Source organism: Saimiri boliviensis, chromosome 5, assembly GCF_048565385.1.
Source record: "Saimiri boliviensis isolate mSaiBol1 chromosome 5, mSaiBol1.pri, whole genome shotgun sequence".
Taxonomy (NCBI): domain Eukaryota; kingdom Metazoa; phylum Chordata; class Mammalia; order Primates; family Cebidae; genus Saimiri; species Saimiri boliviensis.
Window position 1 is genome coordinate 8,823,229 of NC_133453.1, and position 25,448 is coordinate 8,848,676.

General features: G+C 36.1%; 2 protein-coding genes across 7 annotated transcripts in view; one reads left to right on the forward strand and one right to left on the reverse strand.

Annotated features, from left to right (window-relative positions):
• The window catches only part of GIGYF2 (GRB10 interacting GYF protein 2), a 175,081-nt gene that overhangs the window by 88,424 nt on the left and 61,209 nt on the right, over nt 1-25,448 (reverse strand). For all 4 annotated transcript variants that reach the window (XM_039469653.2, XM_003936725.4, XM_074398847.1 and 1 more), the window contains 2 exons: nt 21,634-21,745; nt 20,479-20,519 (listed from right to left, as the gene is read on the reverse strand). In XM_039469653.2, coding sequence (XP_039325587.2) covers nt 20,479-20,519; nt 21,634-21,745 — 153 coding nt within the window. The remainder of the gene's footprint in view (nt 1-20,478; nt 20,520-21,633; nt 21,746-25,448) is intronic.
• On the forward strand, nt 5,188-16,414 carry KCNJ13 (potassium inwardly rectifying channel subfamily J member 13). 3 transcript variants are annotated; one of them, XM_003936726.4, is made up of 3 exons: nt 5,188-5,330; nt 10,362-10,837; nt 12,889-16,414. In XM_003936726.4, the coding sequence occupies exons 2-3, from the start codon at nt 10,378-10,380 to the stop codon at nt 13,509-13,511; spliced, it is 1,083 nt and encodes a 360-aa protein (XP_003936775.1). In that variant the 5' UTR covers nt 5,188-5,330; nt 10,362-10,377; the 3' UTR covers nt 13,512-16,414. The 3 variants fall into 3 exon arrangements, with proteins under 3 accessions (XP_003936775.1, XP_010345506.1, XP_074254951.1); XM_010347204.2 differs by having other exon boundaries at nt 10,362-10,601; nt 12,889-13,032; XM_074398850.1 differs by lacking the exon at nt 5,188-5,330 and having other exon boundaries at nt 10,040-10,837.

Sequence of the window (25,448 nt, forward strand, 5' to 3'; positions counted from 1 at the left end):
TATGTACATATTTATATAATACACATATTTTTATATATCATATACATATTATATAATATACATATGTATTATTCTGATATACATGTATTCCTGATATAAATTACATCAGGAATACATATATATCAGAATAATATATATGTATCAAGAATACAACTATATACATATAAATTTACATATATATAAATATATAGCGATTAAGTCAACTATTGTAACTCTCTTGCTTCTGCAAGGACAGGGAGACCAGTAAGGTATACACGTGTGCATGTGTATGTGTGTGTGAGTGTGTATGTGAGTGTATCTGGATTCCTGATATAATTTAAGATAAATGATTTTAAATTTAATGATATAAATATATGTATATATTTGTATTCCTGATGTAATTTAAAATAAATGATTTTAAATTTAATAAATGATACAAAATGTATGTATGTATTTGTACTCCTGATGTAATTTAAAATAAATGATAGGCCAGGTGCGGTGGCTCATGCCTATAATCCCAGCACTTTGGGAGGTTGAGGTGGGCGGATCACCCGACGTCAGGAGTTCAAGACCAGCCTGGCCAACATGGCAAAACCCCATCTCTACTAAAAATACTAAAAATTAACCTGGCATGGTAGTGTGTGCCTGTAGTCCCAGCTACTCAGGAGGCTGGGGCAAGAGAATCACTTAAACTCAAGAAGTGGAAGTTGCAGTGAGCAGAGATTGCGCCACTATACTCCAGCCTAGACAACAGAGAGACTCTGTCTCAAAAAATAATAATTTTAAAAAAATAAATGATAAATATTAAAGTCATTCGTGGGCAATTTAGAAGATGATAACTAAGTTCCCTTCACATCTAAAAATTCCAACAATTCATAGTAACCAAGACTAAAATGAGTGGGAGACAGTTACATGGCCCTTCTCAGCATTCAAAATCAGTCTTCCTCCCTCTGTAACATCAGCACAATGACAAAGCTGACTAACCAAATACTGCATTTCAGTTGACTTATTTTTAAAATCTTAACAGATTTATAAACAAGAAGATTTTAAAGTAAATCTTATTCAATTATTTTCAAACTCATGCCTGAACCAAATATTCCTAATCTACAGTCAATGAATGAGCTCAGGGCTGTGAATCCTTGCACTGGAAGTGCACTTTGTGCTGGTGTGCTTTTTTATTCTTTCAGGTAAAAGGGTCTGCGGCTTTCGTCAAAACTTTAAAGGTGTGTGTCACCCTCAAAAGGCAAAGAAACACAAATTTTAAATGCGTCTTTTTCCATTCAATATAGCAAACATGACTATGAGGAAACTATACTACCAATATATTTTATATCCTTACGTTAAAAGCAAATTGTGTAAAAGGTGCTAAAATACACATGTACGATATATATAAATAATTTCCCCAGTGGTCATAAATACTTCGTTGTTTCACTCTTAGTGTATTAAGTCCAAATAGGATTTATCTAAAAATTAAATTAAAATGCAGTGTTGGTTTTTGCCTGGTCTAACTGAGTGGACTTCCTAAGGAGAAAGAGCAGTAAAAGGGCACCTGTGTGCATGTTTGACCCACGGCCAAAAATAGTGTTTATGGAAAACTTCAGATGGAGCAAAAAGGCACTCAGCCAACAAAATCTACAGCTGTGAGACTTGGAGCTTACAAGTGCCCAATCTCCACAAGCAAAAGTGGAATTATGGGACAGACTTTGAAGCTTGTTTGTGTGCAAATATTTTAAAGAATGACTCTGTATTACTCTATTCAGATACATATTCTCTGATCAACACCAAACAAATATTCTAACACCAAAGAAAACAATAAAAGGGAATCCCACCCAAGTACTGATATTTACCACCTGCCTCCCCTACAATTACTTGTAAACAAAACTCAGGGTGGCTAGGACAGAGCCAGAGTTTAAATTCTATACCCGGAGTTACAACTTTCTCCCTGAGGAATAAATAACCTGCTGAGCTGGTTAACATTGAGTCCTGAAAAAACAGCAGAGACTGGAGAAGCTGCAGTGTGTAAGAATCTCTGAAAAAGGTCCTCATGCGATTTGAATATGTACCATAACCTTACAGCCCTCATGCTCAACTGTCTGCTGGTACACATGCAGGGGCTGCCTGAAATCTGTGAGAAGGCAATTAGTAGTTGGCTTGGACATGTGGAAATGGAAAGAGACTAGACAGCTTCAAAAGAAAAGCTAAGTACACCATGTAAGCAAGAACACGGAGACCAGGCTAAAGTTCTAAAGCTGTGAGATTACCTATGTACATAGGCCAGAAATTGCACTCCAACTGAAGATTTTATTGTTCTCAAGAAAAATGTGGTACATTTATAGATAAATAGTGAATTATTTCGGTCAGAAAATCAAATACCTTTAGGGACAGAGGAATAGATTTAACATAGAATAATTCACCTGGTCTTGGTAACTTGCTTAATTTAATCATTACAATTTTGAATGCAAAATCAATCAATGAACAGGTATTTAGCATTTATGTTCACTCACAGAAGAAATGTTTTAGAGCCATCTCCAATTACCTTACTGTGAAACATCTAAAATAGAAATAACAAATTGTCTAGATGGAAAGAATCATGAGTTTCTGGGTGAAGGTGGCATATCATCTGTACCAATATCCGTGTCATCTCAGTGAAGGAGCCCAGGAACCACCACCCCAAAATGCACTGCTTTGGTGTGCTTGTTACTGCAAACTGAGAAAATTTGGAAACACCAGGTACAGGGTGGGGCCTTTTCTGATGCCCTCTTTTTTCAAAAATTCCTTTGTCCCCTCCCTAGAATCTCATCAATCAGGGAATGTTACCCTTATCACAGAAGAGATTAAAAGGTCCAGTAGAGTTGGACTTTAACTCTTTTTAATCTCTTCTATAATAAGGACATATGGTGAATTATATAACCTTATCTGAAGTCTAACTCTACTGGACCTTTTAACTGGTTATAACCTGACAACTTTTGTTCATCATACATTTCCTCCCTTCATTTTCCTACAGCTTGTCAACACCTTCCCCCAGGACCTCCACATGCCTATTCCAACATCCAATGCTGTAAGAACTTCAATCATCTGGTCCTGCCTCAAGTCTCATGTTTTATGGGACTCTTGTGCATAAGCAGGTAAACGGTTTTTCTCCTGTTAAGTCTACCTATTGTTGGTTTATTTTACTGACTCAATTATCTAACCTTCAAAAGGAAAAGAGGTCTTCTCTCTCCCCTACAACAGTTAACCTGGTAACTTCAACCAGAAATGACTTAAAATGCTCAGGCTATTGTAACTGGAGTGCTATGCTCCTGCCTGGGCATTTCAAAGCTGGTCTACAATATTCACAATTAGCAGTTAGGAATCACTGTTTATAGACCATAGCAAGATTTTCAAATTGCAGAAATTCAGAAATTAGAAAGCTTCACTAAAGACATTGCTTTTTTAATTGAAGATCATTTTGCCAAATCATTTTTGTCACAATATATTGAAACCTAGTCTCTGGCAAAAGACTTAAGTTTAATAAAATTCTTACCTATCTTGCCTATTATAATGTATATTCAGGCCAGATGAAGTGGCTCATGCCTGTAATCCCAGGACTTTGAGAAGACATCGTGAGCCAGGAGTTCAAGACAAGCCTAGACAACACAGTGAGACCCGCCTCTACAAAAAATAAAAAATTAGCCAGGTGTGGCAGCATTACTGCAGGGGATGGGGGATGAGGTGGGAAGATCACTTAAGCCTGGGAGGCTGAGGCTGCAGTAAGCTGTGATCACATCGCGGCACTCCAGCCTGGGCAACACAGCCAGACTCTATGTCTTAAAAATGAAAGTAAAAAACATATAGTATGTATTCAAAACACATGGCAGATACAACCAAGTGCTTCTGCTTTCTAGAAGCAGTATTACACTATACTTGTTCTAGTATTTTTGTTGTCTTGTTTTTCTTCAATTAGCTAGCTGGGAATTAATATACATTATAATTTCTACCAGTACATGCAGGGAATGAGCATCATACCACAAATCCCTTCTTTATATTTTACCTTCCCTAGTTCTGAAGGTCAATGTTTCTAATGCTGTGTCTGAACTTGTGTTGAAGCGTTCGGCATTAATAAAACAAAGAAGGAATTAATATATTTTTTAAATTGTAGGGGGGTCAGAGAGGATTCTACAAAGGCGGATTTCACTTTCTAAGTAGCATTATATTGGTCTACATTAATAATTTTCCCAGCAGGCCTTCCAAGATTTTACTTTGAACAATCAGTCTTTGTTTCTCAGATCCTCTTACATGTGACATTTGGTCAAAGTTTTAAAATCAGCAGCTAACAGATGAGGAGAAAAGCACTGCTCACTACGGCACTGCACAAAGCCACACCACGGCTCGTTTCAGGGTTCCGACAAGCTGCATCACATTGTCCACCTAAACACTGTTATCAGTGTTGAGGTACATTTTTTTGTACCATGTACACTACATTTTATTAACACTATACTTCATCATACTGATCAGGGAAATATCTCCTAAGCATCACTAAAATAAGCCTAAAGAAAATTCTTCAGTTCTTTCACACAGGTGTGTATTTTTAAAAGTACCAGGTACAGAACAATTAATTTTATTCCTATTCAAGGTCTTTGTACACAGCCTTTAAAAAAAAAAGAAAGAAAGAAAGAAAGAAAGTACGTAAGCTTGTTTCCTGGCCAAAAAAAAAAAAAAAAAAAATTCAGGTAACTAAATTATCTATATTACTAGTTCTGGAACTAATGGTAGCCATTCTGATGAGATATAAGAAGAAAACTAAGAAAATCAATGCACATTAATTTACGCCTGTAAGTCCTTATCCAAATAAATCTTCCCCAAAGACATGGTGGAAAAAAAAAAAGATTAGGAAAGGAAATACCTCACACTTCAACATGCTATATAAAGCAAGACGGCTGAAAAGAAATCTTGCGGGGAATTTTATCCCTTTGAACTTTCAAATAAACTCTTAAGTAAGATTATGCAAACTTACTAAAGACCGGTCCTGATTAGAGGGAAAAAAATGCACCCCTTCTCCAAGTCTGTTCTGGAGGCTTTCTCCAGAGTTGTTAAGGTTTGTGTTGGGTAAAGAAAGACCTCCTAACAAACCAGCATTCTTTTCCACATGATCAGAGCTAATTGGCCCCCCTGCAGGCTAAGTGACCAATCACATCAACTTCAGCTGAAACCAGCCCCCACAACATTATAAACAGAGGAATGTAAGCTGCAAAACCAGTCCAAGAAGAGAACCTACAAACTAGGCTTGTAGATTAAAATTATCTGATCAAACAGACTCTATAAATTTCCTTAAGACCTACCTTTGCATAAAGGCTGACCCAGAAAAAGAACTGGTGAGTACATGCAATAATATCCATTCTTAATTCTTTCTTTATGGGAAACAGGGAAAGAAACTGACTGGCAAATAGGAAGAGAGCTAGATTAACCAATAGATTTTTAAAACAAAGACATTATCTACAGGGCAGTACAGTAAGGTTTCTGTATTCTTTTTCTTTAAGTTTTAAAAATGGAGTAACAGCCATATTGAATGCATTACTAGAAATTTTTTTCTTGTTTTATTAAATGTATACTCATTTTCCATTATAATATATGAGTAGAGAATAGTGGTCTGAGGAAAAAAAATTCAGTGGCTTGAAAAAAAAAAAGTCTTTCTTTTGGAAGGAATTTTAGAAACCCAAAATGGGCATAAAATAACAAATGCCAAAAGAATAAATCACTTTGTTTTTACTTCTTTAAGAAGAAAATGATGAGTATCCTATTGTAAATTTTTAAGCATGGAATTATTGCTGAAATTAGTAGATGCTTCTGCAATTAAGAAATTAAAATAGAATCTCTGAGCTTATATAATAGGGTTAGAACTCATACTGTTTGCCCTAATTATGGAGGGCAGGAGAAATCATTATAAGACTTTCAATATAGTCTTAAAGTATTTACACCATACATGAACAAATACATAGTAATACCGTGTTCATTTAATGTTGTTAGTGATAGCCTTTATCTTAACTCTTTAGTATGACCTATACTATTTTACATCATGGCAACAGAAAGATACAATTTTAAGTGCTACAACCCAATGAGTAGAATGAATTTTGATGATCAATGAAGCTGCCTATCATTTTTTAACAAATAATGTATATATGGGCAAATAATTTTACAGCCCACACACAGAGATAGAAGCAAACCTTCCCAACCTTCCACTCTACTTTCTATTGGGATCAGTTGATGAGACTTACATATATCAGGCAACAGTAATATAATTTTGTAAACACATAAGCAGACATCAAACCATATAGAAAAAAAAATCATATAGGAAACTTGTATCTGTGGTAGGAATTGGAAATATGTTTACAGAAGTCTGTAGAACTTTAAGAAATCTTATTATCATAATTCCTTCTTTTTTCACTTTCTTTGTTTTAATCTAAAGATCCCAGGCCAAGGGGATTGAGTGGCTTGCCCAAAATGACACAGCTATGTAACCAACAGTGCCAGAGCCTGAAGGCCATATCCCCTAACCTGTGTTCTCTATACTAAATCACACTGACTATAGGAGTCCACAGAATATTTATTCAGGGTAATTGCATAAATGAGAATCGGAAATCAATCTTCCTTCTCTACACTACTCTACTTGCCAACACAATCCAAACAAAGTCCAGCAGTCTTAGGTTAAAAAAAAAAAATGCTGCTTAACTGTTCTGATTTTTGACTTCCCTCTTTACAGGTTTTTCCATGTATTTAGTTGCAAGAGAAAAAAGATAAAATTGTAAAGAGCCTAGAGTAAGGGTGCTACAAAAGTTGTAGGTAAGAAGTAACAGTCCTGAAAAAGCCCAAATGAGAATGATTAAATTTGTTGACTACAGTCTACACAGAGAGGCTCTAAGTAAGGAATTTTATACTTTCATAAATAAAGTAGGTTGAAAATAAAAAAGAATCATGGAGCTTTTTCTTCCTCAAGCTTTTGTGAAACACTAAGCACTTAGCAGCATTCAGTAGGACAGTGGCTCCACAAGTGGAACAAGCACCAGTGTCCAGGAGCATGAGGGGCATTTTCACATAGGCAGGAAGCAACAACAGTAGAGAACAACAAAGTTGTCCACCCACTATTTTGAAAGCAACCAACTATCTTTCATTGTTGTATCTTTCTGCCAAGTGTCAAAATCTTTTATTATATCATAATTTTATTTATGATGACAGTATTGTACTTTTTAAATTATCTTCTCATCAGCAAAATACAAACTTGGCAATGTTATGTCATACTCTCTACACTGCTTTAATTTTACTTGTGTGCAAAACACAACTAGACTATCTAATAATTCAGACTGTAACAGTATTTAAGTCTTGAAAGAAGTCTTTCCTAACGAAAATCTATTTCTAACCTACAAATCTTAAGTCTGAACCTAATAAACATTAATGAAGAACAAATACTCTGGAGTGGCTCTTGAACAAAACTAATCAGATGGAACAGTTATTATTCACACAGGCTAAGCAAGGTCAAATGTCTGTTTCTGAGGCAATATGGTATTAACTCTGGATTCAAAATGTATCGGATTCATATCCTGTACTTACTATCTCATTTTCTTTCCTTTTTTTTTTTTTTTTTTTTTTTAAAAGAGACAAGATTGCGTTATGTTGGCCAGATTGGTCTTAAATTCCCAACCTCAAGCAATCCTCCTGCCTCAGCCTCCCAAAGTGCCAAAGTGCTAGCATTACAGGTATGAGACACCATGCCTGGTCCCTGACTTTCATTATCTGTAAAATGGGACTAATAGTGGTATTTATTACTGTGAAACTTAAGACGCTTAAAAAAAAAAAAAAAAATTAGAGACCAGGTCTTACTATGTTGCCTAGGCTGTTCTCAAACTCCTGGACTCAAGCAATCCTGTTTTGGCCTCCTGAACTGCTGGGATTCCAGGTGTGAATCACCACACCCAGCTGGACACATTTTGAATAACAATAGGGCAACTAATACTTTACTGACAGCTTACTCTGTACCAGATGCTGCCCGTTGGCTGCACATCAGCTTGTACACATGAAGTATTTGGTATGATTCCTGGCACATGCTAAACAATATATACATTAGCTAATGTTATTAATCATTACTATCCTAAGAATCATGAATAAAGTTAACAATTGTTTAATATTGATACTTGAGACAGTTATGGGGCAAGAAGGGCATCTACTGAAGGTGCTAGAAATCTGGCTGTCAAAGTCTATCTTGAGAATGCAATACCAATCATTTTTGGAAAGACTGTTATTTCACCAAATGTTTCTTGTAATTAAAAAAAAATTAACTGACTTTGAAGTTAGCTAGACTTGAATAATCATCCAAATAATCCAAAGCTCCTATTTGCCTTGTGTAAATTTCTTTTTATCTGTCTGAGCACCAGTGACCTCATCTGAAAATGGGAACAATGGCTATCTTGTTGAGATATTGAAGAATTAGAGATAATACAGTATGAAAGCAGTTACCATAGTGCCTATGAAGATTTTGTTGTTTCCAAAAGGGTAGAGATCAGATCTCCTAAAACATTTAAAAAGAATCTAACAAAATAAGGGTCATTAAATAGCTATGCCAAGAAAAAAGAATACACTAAATGATTATGACAACTTGTTAGGGTAATAAGTTATAAAACATTAATACACTAAGACTTTTTAATGTCTATCATATGAAACTGAAATAGCCACGTTATCTAAATAAACTGAATAATCATCCCAGTATTCCATCAGTAGCTCAAATCTGAAGAAAATACAAGAAAATCTCTCTAGTATCATCAATAAATGTTAAGTTAGCCTCAGATCAAAAGAAGAAAGTGGTATATACCCAGCTGGCCAATATCCAATTTCAACAACACCAAAAGGTAGTCTCCAAAGCCTCAAAGTCCTTAGGCATAGGAACTAGGAAACCCAAGCAAACAACCTAGCTCCACATGTCTGTAGCGCCCTTCTTAAGCCCCATTAAAATGCAGGAAGTGGATATGCAGCACTCTCAAGGGTATTTACCTCTAAAGGAAGAAGCAAAGAGGAGAGTCAAATATAAACTCAGAGTCCTGGATTGTAACAAAGAAGAGAGGCTCACTCAAGGGAAGCAAAGCTGCATTTCGTGTTCTGTTCCTGGTAACTGCTATACTAAAGTCTTAAGACACCTCTGTCACAGGCAAGGATGATTACAAGGAAGGCATACATTAGATTTCTACTCACCACCTTGACAAAAGATAACCACTGATGAAAACTGCAGCAGAAAAATAATTATACTAATTATCTTTTTTAAATTCTTATTTAATCCCTTAATGATTTTAGTTCATTAAATTCTTGAACCTTTTTCTTCTGGTTTACTTACTTTTAAAGCTAATGTTATCTAGAAATGTCTACTTGGAATTTCTTATTTTGCCAAGAAAATAGTTCTCTTTCTACCCCACAATCTATTCAGAGCCTAGAATATGGAAAGAAACAGCCATCAACCAGGGTAGAAAGAATCCATGAACATAGCTGCAAAGTGACAAAAACAAAGCCTAATCATAAAACTCTAAATAAGGCCAAGTGTGGTAGTTCACCCCTGTAATCCCACTGCGCTGGGAGGCTGAGGCAGGAGAATGGCTTGAGAACAGGAGTTTGAGACCAGCCTAGGCAATATAGTGAGACCTGGTACCAACAAAAGTTAAAATTTTAAAAATTAGCTGAGGTTACAGTAAGCCGTGATTGTGCCACTGCACTCCAGCCAAGGAGACAGAGCAAGATCCTGTCTCTAAAAATACAAACCAATATATCAAACTCTAAATAGGCTAATTATAAAGCATACACTAGAACTACAGATCTCTAAAAGCTTACCACAAAGGTAAGCCTTGTCCTAGTACTAAATCTGGCTTCAAAGGTTTGCAGACAGTTTAATATAAGCTTCCAAATGACTTCTAATTATTTATACAGAAGAAAACTTACATATTTAAACATACCCTTTTTAATTATGAATAATGCATAATTATAAATTAATTATGAAATGCTAGTCTTTACACACAATATTTGGCCAAAGCAATAAATGCTTGACACCTGGACTTGTACAAAGGAAGACAGAGGGGTATATAATCCCTACCCACAAGGCATTCTGAAATATACTTAGAAAATGTTTAAATGTTAAACAATGTTTTAATAGTCATTCAAAGAAACAATAGAAGAGTTATTTTAAAATAACACACAATTAGCTTCCAAATGAATGACTCAGGAAATGCCCCTTATGTAAAGGGAAAAGGGAGAGAGCTGGCAAATTTTCGGTTAGAGAAGCATTCCCAAGAAAGCAGAAAGTGCATGAGGTCTCCGAATTCACAAACATTAACTGTAAAACAGTTAAGAGCTTACTAATTTACTCTTGATTTCAGAGAAATACAGCCTGAGATGGACAGCAGTAATTGCAAAGTCATTGCTCCTCTCCTAAGTCAAAGATACCAAAGGATGGTCACCAAGGATGGCCACAGCACACTTCAAATGGATGGCGCTCAAAGAGGTCTCGCGTATCTTCGAGATGCTTGGGGAATCCTAATGGACATGCGCTGGCGTTGGATGATGTTGGTCTTTTCTGCTTCATTTGTTGTCCACTGGCTTGTCTTTGCAGTGCTCTGGTATGTTCTAGCTGAGATGAATGGTGATCTGGAACTAGATCATGATGCCCCACCTGAAAACCACACTATCTGTGTCAAGTACATCACCAGTTTCACAGCTGCATTCTCCTTCTCCCTGGAGACACAACTCACAATTGGTTATGGTACCATGTTCCCCAGTGGTGACTGTCCAAGTGCAATCGCCTTACTTGCCATACAAATGCTCCTAGGCCTCATGCTAGAGGCTTTTATCACAGGTAATTTTGTCTTTGTTCTTAAGAAAAAAAACAAAACAACAAAAAAAAACTACAGGTGTTTGGAAAGGGTATAGTCAATTATAAGTAATATTATTATAGAATAATTTATTCATATTAATAGCAGGTAATGCCTAAGATAGAAAAGAAACAGTTTAGCACCAAAAAATAGGAGAAATGCTTAAGGAACCTGTCTCAATGCTGAAATTTTACTTACTGAAACTATTTAAGAAAAAAGGGATCAATCAGTATAACACTAATTTGCAGAAATTTCCTATAACAACAACAAAAAATTAACAAAAGGTTTAAAACGACTTTTTCACTGAAGCTAATCAGTTTGTCAAATAAATGAATAAATACATTCAATACATACTTTGACAGTAATTTTACCTAACAAATTTGGGTTTTTTTCTTGACTGGGCTAGAATTCTCTCCTGTGAGTTCATCTTTTCAATATTTACTTTATGCCAGTGAGCCCAGAGCACCATAGTCAGCTTTATATGTTAGAGAACAAGTTATGTATACACATTCTTAGCAAAATGCCCTGAAAATATTGTCCATAAAGATTATAAAATTTTGCTCAAACACAGAAAACTCTTTCCTTTAAAGGAGACTAGTGCCCTTTCATGTGACACATATGATTGTAAAAGAAAACATGTCTTTAATATACTATTATATAATAATCTGAGAAGGTAAGCATTCATTGGGCCGTTATGAAGAGTGATCTGGAATGAAATCCCAATGCGCGACCAACTAGCTCTATACCCTGCAAATCACAAACAACAAGAATTCCTGTACTAGATCAGTCCTTTGGGTACAATTAAGGGGACCTGTAAACTTAGATGGGAAAAACTTGTATCTCGTTGTACTAACCACTAATTGAAATCTGGCATTTCCTATGGGCAACAAAAAACAATAGGATCAGCAGTATTAGAAGCTTTGATTCAAACAGAAATCAGAGGTATTTGCCGTATCAAACCATAATACTTCAAAATCACAGCACTAAACCCACCACTAGATTATTTAATGTATCAGTAAGGCACATATAGTACTATAATATCATTTCTTAAATGTTCAACTGAATTTCAATAATTTGGTTTCTTTTGTATTTTATTTTTAAGCCCTTAAAACATAATTCTGGTTAAGTACTTACTTCTTAGACTTTACCAACAGCCTGCCCACAAAATCTGTGGCACAAAACTGATTTTAAAACTCTTATCTATAGCTTAGGGCACAAGGAAGATATACCTGAAAGGTGCACTGAAATTATCTGATAGTCCTCCCCTGCCCCAGAAAAGGTTTGTATACATTTCAAAGTTAAAGATTCTTCAAAATATCACTATTTATTTTTTTATTTTTTGAGATGGTGTCTTGCTCTGTTGTCCCAGCTTGAGTGCAGTGGCACAATCTTGGCCCACTGCAATCTCCTGCCTTAGTCTCCTGAGTAGCTGGGATTATAGGCATGCACCACCAGGTCCAGCTAATTTTCATATTTTTAGTAGAGACAGGGTTTCACCATGTTGGCCAAGATGGTCTCGAACTCCTGACCTCAAGTGACCCACCCACCTTGGCCTCCCAAAATGCTGGGATTACAGGCATGAGCCACTGTGCCTGGCCAAAATATCACTCATTCTACTGGTCACCTCCCCACCCCAAATCATTCTACTCTGAACCTAGTTTCTACTTCAACTTAAAGTAATCTGGCTGTAGCCACGTTGCATTTATTTTCTATTGTATTTTTTTAAGTGTGGGCAGGAATATAGAAAGTGACCAATTCTTTGACTTTGTAAGAAACTGGAGGACGAAGTTTTACACTTCTGTAACAGAATCATTTTGCTTATTCATTTGAAATCATGGTTTTTAAACAGAAATGTACTTTGAGAAATGCTTCTGGCAAATGAGACTAACCAAATTAACAATGAGTTTAATTCCTGACTCATTGGAAGGTATGGCATCAAGAAATGTGTAAATATTTGATATACCCTTCTCATTCAGAAAAAGTATTGATATTTGAAATCTTCATTCTAAAAAAAATTCAATAATTTCTAATTTAGGTGCCTTTGTGGCGAAGATTGCCCGGCCAAAAAATCGAGCTTTCTCAATTCGTTTTACTGACGTAGCAGTAGTAGCTCACATAGATGGCAAACCTAATCTTGTCTTCCAAGTGGCCAATACCCGACCTAGCCCTCTAACCAGTGTCCGGGTCTCAGCTGTGCTCTATCAGGAAAGAGAAAATGGCAAACTCTACCAGACCAGTGTGGATTTCCACCTTGATGGCATCAGCTCTGAGGAATGTCCGTTCTTTATCTTTCCACTAACCTACTATCACTCCATTACACCGTCGAGTCCTCTGGCTACTCTGCTCCAGCATGAAAATCCTTCCCACTTTGAATTAGTTGTATTCCTTTCAGCAATGCAGGAGGGCACTGGAGAAATATGCCAGAGGAGGACATCCTACCTACCCTCTGAGATCATGTTACATCACTGTTTTGCATCTCTGTTGACCCGAGGTTCCAAAGGTGAATATCAAATCAAGATGGAGAATTTTGACAAGACTGTCCCTGAATTTCCAACTCCTCTGGTTTCTAAAAGCCCAAACAGGACTGACCTGGATATCCGCATCAATGGACAAAGCATTGACAATTTTCAGATCTCTGAAACAGGATTGACAGAGTAAGACTTATCCATGGCTCCCTATTTTTTAATGTATTAAATACACCCAGCCAGTTACACAGCTACTTTTTCTTCACTGTATCTCATGTTTTCTTTTTTTCAATGCTAATTACAGCTCTCTGATTACATCATGGTAATGCCTACACCCACATAAAAATGGCTGAGCTAACAATATACAGTCTGGAAACACAACACTGCCTTACAAAGTTTGTTACCTGCTGAAATCAATGTAACTCAACTTGACAAACCCTTATACAGAAATGTTGCCGATGAATTCATAAGAATGTGGTATGATACCAGTAACGAAGACAAAATGGACAGTCAAGTTTAACACAACTGAACTCAGAAAAATCAACCATTAATGTCTCATTTCATCTGCAAATTGAAGCAACAGTTTATTTTCAAACCTAGCTCCCTGGATGAAATGACAACACAATACTTAGTGAACATCCTTTAAAAGCTGGGATTTTTTTCAAGACAACAAAGATCATTCATTTGGTTCTTTTTACTATGAAACTTGAGTAAGTATTATCTCCTTAATTTTTGACAACTAAGAACAAAAAATAATGAGAAAAACATCAGAGTACAGATTTATATATAAATCTAAAAGCATTTAAACATGACAGCCAAACACATACATATGTTCATATATTTGCAGCAGAAGGTAATCAGATAAGCTTTTCCAAAAGGAAAAGCTCCAGCCCAAATGGAACCTGCAGGGTAGTATTTTGCATTGCAAGGAGATGCAAAATTTACTGTAAAATTTTTCTCCATAATAATCAAATAGTGGTTATCTAAATGACTTCTAGCAACCTAAGTAAAAACATTCCCCTCCTATGTATGATTCATTTGATCATATAAAACATCATGGCTCTAAATAATTCATAAATACAAAAATATATTTAAGTCTTTATAGATATAAAGCTTTAGTTAGATATAACTTGCGTAGGGAAAAAAGTCTACAATAGATAAAGCAAAAGATAATTAGGCAACAGAGCATTTTCAAACCCAAATTCCTGTTTCCAACTTCAAATAGTTTTTTCTATAAACACAAAATGAGTGTTTATTCACCAGTAGGAGGCTGGACTAGATGAACTCTATTATTTCTTTCCAAATCTAATACTCCATAAAAATTATGCTTCCTCTGTTTCACTTTTTATCTTATCTATGCTAAAATGAACCCTTTCCCTTATGTCTAGTTTGAGATGATCATTTGCATGATTTTCATTTCAATAAAAAAAAAAAAGAGAAACCATCCTTAGAAGTGAAACAATAACCAAAAAAAGTCACCCTATCAGGTTTCAAACAGATTTGTGGCTGTCCTTTTCTGAAATTTCCCTTATTCAGGTTTCTGTGGGAAAAATGAAAGATTAACCTTCCCCACTGGTGATGACCTAGGCAGGAATCATCTCTTGAAATAAATACTAGCTGAGTAAAGGCAAGCAGGTGTGAAGAGCAGGGCACAGCAGCAAGTCACATTTTTCTACTATTTGACCAAAAGGAAAAGAAAATAAAGAAGAACTCTGGAGTGGTTTAAGACTGATAATAGTAGCAGAATATCAAGAACACAGAAACTTAATTATTGTGAACTTTTGCTGTTTGAAAATCTTAGACATTCATTCTTAAGTAGTAATTAGACCAACAGATTTTCCCAACCCAAGAATACAGTAACACAGAAAGACAGCAAGAATTCTTATTTCTATAATTAACAAGATTCACCTAACCTGTGAAAATAAAGTAGTATTAAACACTTATATGGTATGTTTTTTCCTAAAAGTACTACATCACCTACACAGATCACAATCTCACTAGTTAAGTGAAGCTGTCCAAAGTGACACACGTGAATAAGTAAAACCTGGGATCTAAGATTCCATTCAAGTCAGATGAGTTTCATATTATACTTACTGTTTATACACAAACTTGGCATTTGAAAACTAAATATGACTTCCCCTACGCACACCAAAAAAAAAACCTATTGGTAAACTTCCGTTACTTAATAAGTATTTTATAAATCTATAAGAAACGTGATTCAAAACTTTTTTGTACATGGTGAAACCCCGTCTCTACTAAAAACACAAAAAATTAGCTGGGCATGGTGGCGCATGCCTGTAATCCCAGCTACTCAGGAGGCTGAGGCAGGAGAATTGCCTGAACCCAGGAGGCGGAGGTTGCGGTGAGCCAAGATCGCGTCATTGCACTCCAGCCTGGGTAACAAGAGCGAAACTCCGTCTCAAAAAAAAAAAAAAAAACTTTTTTGTAGGAGACAGAAAGCTTCTGAGAGAACTGTTCATGTTTCTTTCACTTATTTAAAATCACAGTTTCTAGATTAAGGATTAAGTTTTCTATAGAAAGACTATTATCTTCTTTCCATCTGAGGAAAATGAAATAAAAATGGAAGAAGGGGGGAAATCACTGGGAGGGAGGAATGGCTGCTCTGCCTTCCTGGATGTGCAGCTCAGTAACGTGGACTACCTGGGAGCTTGGTCCCGGAGTCTAGGATACATGACCAGGAAGACTACTGTTGAACTAACTTTAAACATTCCTTTGGAAACTGATGAACACAGTATGACAGTTCCAACAAACTGGAGACATGTAGTTACCAAAATCTTAGGGGCCTAGTTTTATGTATGTACAAGCCCATACTACCAAGTACCAAAAGAGTCTATAACCAAAAATCACTATGTCTATTAACAAGTATTTCATACCAAAATACAAATTTGTATTGCACTGGGCTGAGTGTACTGCATCATCTGGATTATTTTTAAATAATCCTTTCATTTCACCCTTAGAGAATCATACCACAAGATGGGCACCAGAACTGATCTCACCCTGTGCACAGTCAATTCCTACTGAATAGGAATTGCAATTCTAATATCAAAGACCTTTTTCCACCTTCACATTCTCCTATGGTTGTTCACAGGGGTTATACATGCTTCTTACCCAGAGGTCTATAATTCTACCCGTTTCTCTCTTCATATAAGAAGGAAATACATGGTAAGCATCATTCCTAATTTTAGAAAGAACAGATTATCCTGGAACCTTCAGTACCTGAACTGTCTTAACGTGATGTCGTCGGACATCTCACAATATACTCGTATTGATCTCATGCTGATCAATATATATTGGTGTGTTCGAACAAACTAATTTATAATTGCTACTCTTGGAGAGTGTAAGATATAATTATGAAGAATGTTTTTTAAAGATCTACATTATCGTTAACAAAACTGGATTACTTCCAAAAAGTACAAGCTCAGAATCCTTAGCACAGTTAACCTGAAGTGAGCATCTTTTCAAAAAGCATTCAACGAAAGTCACTACAACACGTTAGAATATATATATATATATATATATATAAAAATATAAAATATATATATATATATACACACACACACACACACACATATATGTGGAAATTACCATATTTTAGTATACTAGCATTTATGATATATAGTAGTAGGTAAACTAGTAGTTAGTATCCTTAAATATTCTGAGATACTTCATGTCAATTTAGTTTTATGGAATGTGCCTTTTCAAATATATACCGATGAGATGTAAAGAAAAGAACCTTTACCTTTAATAGAGGGTAGCTAGAAAAATTACCCTCATTGGATTAATGTGGTTAAAATATGAAAGCCACAAATAACGATGACTAAACTTGACTATTCCAAACCACCAAAGTGTAAATATGTGTGAATAGTTAAAATCACGCTATTCTTATTCTAGCAACTCACTACTTTCCCAAGGCAATGCAGGCCACTTTCAGATAACTCTAATTATTAGATCTCTTAAGATTGTGTCCACTACCTGCCTCCTGGAACCTTCCATCGGTTAGCCCCTTCCTGCCCTTTAGACTCATACAGATCAAATCTAAGTCCTCCCTCACATGATTAGTAAGCAGGTATTGGTAGACAGTAACCCTATAAACCCTGCTCCCCACTCTGCCCTGTCTTCCGTCTTGTCTCCTATCCAAACAGCTCCATCTCCTTCACAAAGTCCTCATCACAAGGCTTCAAATGTCTTGGCCCTCCTACTCCATCGTGTGGACCCTTTCAAGGTGTGATCCCAGGAGAGAACACAATGCTTAGGCTTGCCTGTGACAACATAAATGACTACGGGCCTATCACCTGATTCAGTCCATGGCTGAGAGGACATAAGGACACTGCTGATTAACATGAAGCCCAGAGTCACTGAAAGGATTGTGTCCTTTACACAGGAGGCTACTTCTACATACAGCCACTTCTTACTTTAAATTCTGTAATTTCCTATGTAAGACTTTTCATTCCTGCTGTTAAACTCTCCATTTGATTAGATTTGATCTCTTGATTCACCTTGATTCTGATCTCATATCCTAACTGTTCCACTCCATAACTATCCCTCACAATATTGAATGATCTGAAAATCTGATCAGCACACCAACGATATCCTCTAAAAAAGTATTTCGCACCAAGCACGTTAAGTGGGAATTCAGTATGTACTGAATGAATAAATGAGTTCATATGCTCTTATTTACAGTATCCCTGCCTTATCCAGTTTTGATTTATAGTTTCGGTTAACTATGGTCAATCGTGATCCAAAAATATTATAGTACTTCGAGAAAGAGATAGAGACCACATTTACATAACAGTTTCTTTTTTTCTTCTTCTTCTCCTTTTTTTTTTTGGAGATGGAGTCTTGCTCTGTCACCCAGGCTAGAGTGCAGTGGTGCAATTTTGGCTCACTGCAGCGTCTACCTCCCGGGTTGGTTCAAACCTCAGCTTCCCAAGTAGTTGGGATTACAGTTGCTGACCACCACACCTACTTTTTTTTTTGTATTTTTAGTAGAGTCAGGGTTTCACCATGTTGGCCAAGATGCTCTCAAACTGTTGACCTCAAGTGATCCACCCACCTCAGCCTCCCAAAGTTCTGGAATTATAGGTGTGAGCCACTGCGCCCAGCCTTATATAACTTTTACTACTGTATATTGTTATAATTGTTCCATTTTATTATTAGTTATTACTATTGTCTCTTACTGTGTCTAATTGATAAATTAAATTTTCATAGGTCTATATGTATAGAAAAAAAACAGTATTTATGGCATTTAGTACTATCTGTGATTTCAGGCAACCACTGGGGGGTCTTGAAATGCATCTCCCACAAATAAAGGGGAAGGACTACTATAATCCTAAAAATTCTGTAAAGCATTATCACTCATTTTATTATGATACTAACGATATCTGAGAGCTTAGAATAATCATGGTCTTCTGATTGCAAATCCTGTAACTACTGCTTCATCTCCTCTATATATTCATTGCAAAAGTACTAAATCAGACAAAGATGGGAACAAAGGTCTTGACAAGGCCCCCAAGATTATGCTAATCCAATAGTCTACAATATGGCTAAAGCTAACAATAAACTATCTACCCAGTCTGTTTCAAATTTCCTCATGCTATACACCTGTTTTTTGTTTTTGTTTTTGTTTTTAACAGGGTCTTACCCTGTCACCTGGGCTAGAGAGGTGTGATCATGGCTCACTGCAGACTTGGCCTCCTGGGCTCAAGATAACCTCCCATTCCATCACAGCCTCCAAAATAGCTGGGACTACAGGCACACGGCACCATGCATGGCTAATTTTTGTACTTTTTTGTAGAGTCGGGGTTTTGCCATGTTGCCCAGGCTCCCAAAGTACCAGGATTATGGGCATGAGCTACCACATTGGACCTTAATGGTTTTCATTAATATAAATACAACTACGTATTCCCAATGCCACATTCATGAGAAATTTTAGTTACTGGTATGTTTAAGTTTTTTATGGAAACAGTGACACAATGCTGATTGTTGTAACTACTTAGTTTTTAAAACAATATGCAAATCAGTCTGTGAATGGTATTTACACATTTAAGATGTTTATAAGCAATGTTTACCACTGGCTGGGTGTGGTGGCTCACGCCTGTAATCCCAACACTTTGGGAGGCTGAGGTGGGCAGATCACAAGATCAAGAGACCAACCTGGCCAACATAGTGAAACCCAGTCTCTACTAAAAATAAAAAAATTAGCCAAGTGTGGTGGCACATGACTGTAGTCCCAGCTACTCGGTAGGCTGAGGCAGGAGAATCGCCTGAACCTGGGAGATGGAAGTTGCAGTAAGCCAAGACCAGGCCACTGCACTAGCCTAGGTGACAGAGTGACACAGTGAGACTTCCTTTCAAAAAAAAAAGCGGGGGGCGGGGGGAAATGTTTACCACTATCGATTACAATCATGCTCTGGAGAACTTTTTTAGCACTTGTAGGATTTGGAACTTGTAATGCTAATTTTCATAGCTCCAATGGTACTATAAATTGGCATTATTTTCTCTCAAATGTGAATACCTACTGGTAGTTTGTAAGGTATTACCTTTAATCAGTTAGGAAGCTCACTTTAACAGTATAAATTATTTAAATATAAACCATGATTAATTCATCATAAACACTGAAATCCTGTTCCTTTATTATGTTCCTCTTCAGTGGCTACCTTAACTATGTAATTTATCTGAGTTAATTTTTGTTCTCATCACAAAACAAAGAAAAAAACAAAAGACTATACAGCAAAAAGGCCAGATAAATAAATCAGTAAAGTAAGAATATTCATAGTTTTGGCCTTTATTCTCTGATACGAAAACAAAGATTTTAGCATTTGCCCTATTTCTTCTCACCTATGAGATGCCATCTACGCTAGAAAAGGAGTTAGTAGATTGTTTCCTAACTTGAATCTTCAGTTCACAAATTGGCCTTAATAAAGAATACATGCCTTGCAGAGAACACACAGACCTAGAAAATAAGTCAAATAAAACTTAATGCCTGTATTCATCATCTCCAGTTTCATTCAGTGGAGACTTCAAATAACCACGGAAGTCTAAATGCAAGAATTGCTACAGCCCCATCTACTGGAGAGGTGCAGATAACTGATGTCAATTTCTAATAGGTTTGTCCTTATGTGCATAGGTAAGAACCTTACCTACATCTTTTCGTCCTGGTTTTTCAAAACGTCTGTCACCCCTGGAAAAGATAAAATAAGTTTCAAACCAAGTTTCACAGTGATATATAGATCTCCTAAATGCGACACTCATTTTCCCATTTTTCTAAAAGCATTTTTTCTTCAACTTACAAAACAAATAAATATAGTTATTGCCTAAAATTTGGAAGATACAGAGAAGCACAAAGATAAAAAGAAAAATATCTAACCCCTCATCTACCAAAAGCTGTTTCTACTGACCGAAAATACTATCTTGTTAATGAGATAGATAGTATACAGTTTTATATACTACTCTTAAAATGTGTTTTTCCACATAATTAAACATTTTAAAAAACACCTCTACTGTGTGAATATACAACTATATAAGGGCAATACCAATCTGTTTGGCTTATGTCCAATTATTTTTTATTATAAATATCATCACAGTGAACATTTTTGTACATACATCTTTGTGCAATTGCCCTTACTCAAATTGACAGACTTCATATAAAGTCACAAACAATATAGAGAGAAGATACTTTTACTAACAGAACAAACAATAACATGACAATTTGGTATTTGCTATCAAATACCAAATCAAATTAACTATGCTGGCACTAATATATTAACTCATCTATCTAGAATCCTTCTTCCTTTAAGTAAGAATCATTTAAAAATTTCTAACATAAGCAGGGTGCGGTGGCTTATGCCTGAAATCCCAGCACTTTGGGGGGCTAAGGCAGGTGGATCACCTGAGGTCAGGAGTTCAAGACCACCCTGACCAACATGGAGAAACCCCGTCTCTATTAAAAATACAAAATTAGACGGGTGTGGAGCCACATGCCTGTAAGCTCAGCTACTTGGGAGGCTGAGGTAGGAGAATCACTTGAACCTGGGAGGTGGAGGTTGCAATGAGCCGAGATCGCGCCATTGCACTCCAGCCTGGGCAACAAGAGCAAAATTCTGTCACACACACACAAAAAAAAAAAAAAAAAGAAAAAAAAAATCTAACATACAACATGCTATTCAGTACTTAACCACATTTTTAAAAATAAAACCCTGTAACTGTACAAAGACATTTCTCTCTGTAGAAAGCAAAGAATAAGTAAGTTTTATATGCCAAGAATTTTTATGCCAATATGTGGATCCTTCAGTTACCTTTCCTCCCAGCTCTGTGATCTATGCATTTCTCTGCCACCTCCTCGACCAAATACACCCTCTACTTCATCAAAACTTCTTTGGTAGAAACCACATTCACCTCTGCCTCTGCCTGAAAATAAGAAAACAGAAAAAAACTGATAGTCAAATGTCAACAGGTGGTACACATTCATCACCATAAATTAATATCTAAAGTTCTATCTTTATACAAGGCAGGACATCTACATTTAAATACTGAGCAAGGCCTGATGATGATGACTTGTGAGACCAACAATGGCACTGAAGTAGGTAGACCACAAGAGGCTGAAAGAAACAAGTTAAAAAAACTATGTAACAGAATGTAAGAGTCCCAGTCCTGAACAAGAAAGTATCTACATTAAGCTCTTTAACAAAAAATTGATTAGTGAGATTCTAAGGAGTTCAATAAAACACTACTATAAATTAAACCTTTTTTTTGTTTTACTTTCATGAAAATGGAAGAAATCTTGGTTTAAAGAGTTTAAGAAGACAGGAGCTAAAGTTAAAAAGCCAAACATAAAAGTTAAAATAATTTATCTAATCCCAGAGAAAGGATAACTTAAAAGAGTCAATTCTAAAACCATCAAATCTCATGAACGCCATACAGTGTCTTCCACAGTAACCAAAGGTACAGTTTATTCTATACTCAAATCTTAAGGTATTAAAAAAATGTATTAGGACTAAACTTGAACAGAGCTGGTAGAGTGTGTGGATATAGAAATTTAGAGGCTCTGGTGGTTCAAGTGTAAACTTGCCTTTACTGAAGGCAATTTGGTTTGATCTATTAACATTTGACTCAATAATTCTACTTAGCATTTATCCTAATAGAAATAGTTGTACCAAAATGCAAATATATATGTATGAAGATGTTCACTATAATTAAAAAAAAAAAAAAAAACCTAGATATCTAATCAATAAAGGATTAGCTACATAAATTCTGATAAAACAATACAGTAGAACACTATGATGCCACAGTGGATTAAGTACTGACATTATTCCGTTCAATACAAGAACATACTGAAGAACAATGCATATAAAAGTTATTCCACCTATATAAATAACACAGCTGCACCGTTAGGGTCAGAGACTATAAATCCAATTGTCAGGTCTGAAGGCAGAAGACTGTACGCACTTTTAGCTTTATACTTTATGTACCGTTTTCCTAACAAACATGTACCATTTGTATTCAATACACGGGAGGGGTGGCAGTCTAAGGATGTATTTATAACTTGATGAAATCTTAGCCATTATACTTAGTTCACTTTTTCTCACAGTGCAAAATGACCCAAAGGAAAATGATGATGGATCTTGATGATGCAGCCCAAAGCTAAATATAACTGAGCTAAATAATTACTTCAAATATCCATGCAGTATTTCTATTTCTTGCATGTAATTTATCAAGAACTCAGAATACATCTGTACTTTTTTTTTTTTTTTTTTTTTGAGACGGAGTTTCGCTCTTGTTACCCAGGCTGGAGTGCAATGGCACAATCTTGGCTCACCGCAACCTTCGCCTCCTGGGTTCAGGCAATTCTCCTGCCTCAGCCTCCTGAGTAGCTGGGATTACAGGCACATGCCACCATGCCCAGCTGATTTTTTGTATTTTTAGTAGAGACGGGGTTTCACCATGGCGACCAGGATGGTCTCGAACTCTCGACCTCGTGATCCACCCGCCTCAGCCTCCCAAAGTGCTGGGATTACAGGCTTGAGCCACCGCGCCCGGCACATCTGTACTTTTATATGACTATAGTATGAAATACCGAAATAAAACACCGAATTATTTTGTGGGTAATCTTCGAAACAATGGATACCCTCTTGACTACTGTAAGTATCCACTTCTCCATTTGTCAAATGGAAGTGAGAAACACAGTGGAACAATAATAATCTTAAAATTACCCTTCCTTCCACTTGCATAAACTTCACTTAAAGTCAACTCATAGTTTATGTACCTCTCCCTTTCAGGAAATGTATACATTGCATTTAAGATCCTAAAATAATGTAATACAAACTGTCATATAACACCTGTCTTCTACGAGGAAGATTTTAGGATGGGGGCAAAAGTCTTTCCTTTTAGAGAAAGCCATTTTCTCAGGAAGGCCATTACACACTGAAGAAAATGTTTTATTCCAGAAATACAAAAATATAAAAAATAACCTCCAGTTTACCAGAAAAACAAGCAAAACACATAGAAAATATTTCCTCAGTTATGATTAGCACTGACACGGGTCCTGCTAATGATACTAAAACTTTACGGTGGGACATATTACAATGATCAGGTTCTAAAGTTTTCCAACATCAAAAAATTTTAATCTTCTATAAAGCGGCTCCCATACATGAACAAGCAAGTAAATATAACACGATGAACCTTTCATAAAGCTCAATTAAGAACTGTTCTACTGTCTGAGAGTTCATCCTATTCTTCTTGGGAATTAAAATATACTTCCTTTTAATAATGATGAAGACAATGGTTGAGAGTTGTGTCAATCTGCTTTATTTTTAAACAACCTAACCAAATAGGAACATGATAGTTTCATGTTGTTTTCACCACCTATTTAGTTTATTTAAATTTTACTAGTTCATGATATTTAGCAGTCGGGAAATCAGTCAGTTTCCACATCAAAATTTCTCAAGTTGCAAACAGCCAAGATAATCATCTAAGGTTAGCTCTGACTATACAAAGAAAAGCCACAATAATCATTATTTAACCAGCAAGTTAAAATTAAGTAATGAGTGGAAAACACAAAACCACAGATTATAATTACAACCTTGTTTTAGAAAATAAGCTACGGAGAACATTAAAAAGAATCACAGGTGGTTGAGATAATATTAAAAGTACTTTTCACACAAAGTCAATTCAGTCATTTGACTAGTTTCATGCCATTCTTCAACATTAATATGTTAACAAAGTCACTATTTCTTACATATGTCACAACATCTTTTTTACATAGCCTGATTAAATTCCAAATGTACGCTTTCTATCCTATGTGATAACCCTTCATTTCAAAGAAACCAAAAAGCAAGGAGAAATTCATCAATCATTAACTTGTTTCTCAATTAAGTAATTAAGGGGCAAACTGTTTAGAGATTGGTCAGTATTTGCAGCACACAAAGTCGGTGTGATTTACACTTCTTCAAGATCTCTCCCTGGTTTGCCATGAAAAGCACGGGAGGCAAAGCTACCCAAGTACAATCTCTCCTCACCACCAAACCACAGCAGAAAAAAAACCACAGGAAATGCCCAAGTAGCAGGCCAGAGCTGTGAGTGGTCTGTTCCAACTTGAAACCACCACCATGCTACCAAGATGCATGGATCTCAAATTCTGGACCAGTGTAACCTAACTTGGTGTATGAATGTGAATTGCCTGTAAGCTTCTGAATCCCACACATGCCTAGATCCCACCACCCAAAATTCTGTTGCACAGATACTTCTTTCAAGTTTTACAGATTAGTCTATCACCTCCTCAGGTTTAAAAAAACAAACAAAAAAAAACCCACAGAACTAGGTGATAGTACCTAGTATAACAAGTTAAGAGTTTTAATCAGACACTTTGCACCTGGATTCTTACATCCTGAGTGGACTATTAAAAGAAATCTACTCTCAGGAATGCATATGCATTTTCTATCAATACTGTAGATAAATTGCTCTATTTATAAAAAATTTGAATACTCTATACTCATGATCACGCCAATCTTGGTGGTATGATATGCAGAGACAATGGTCTCTCTCATTGCAGACACCCAATTCTTGCATTTCTAAAGCATCTCTTAGAGAAAATTACAAGGTATATTTAGACCAG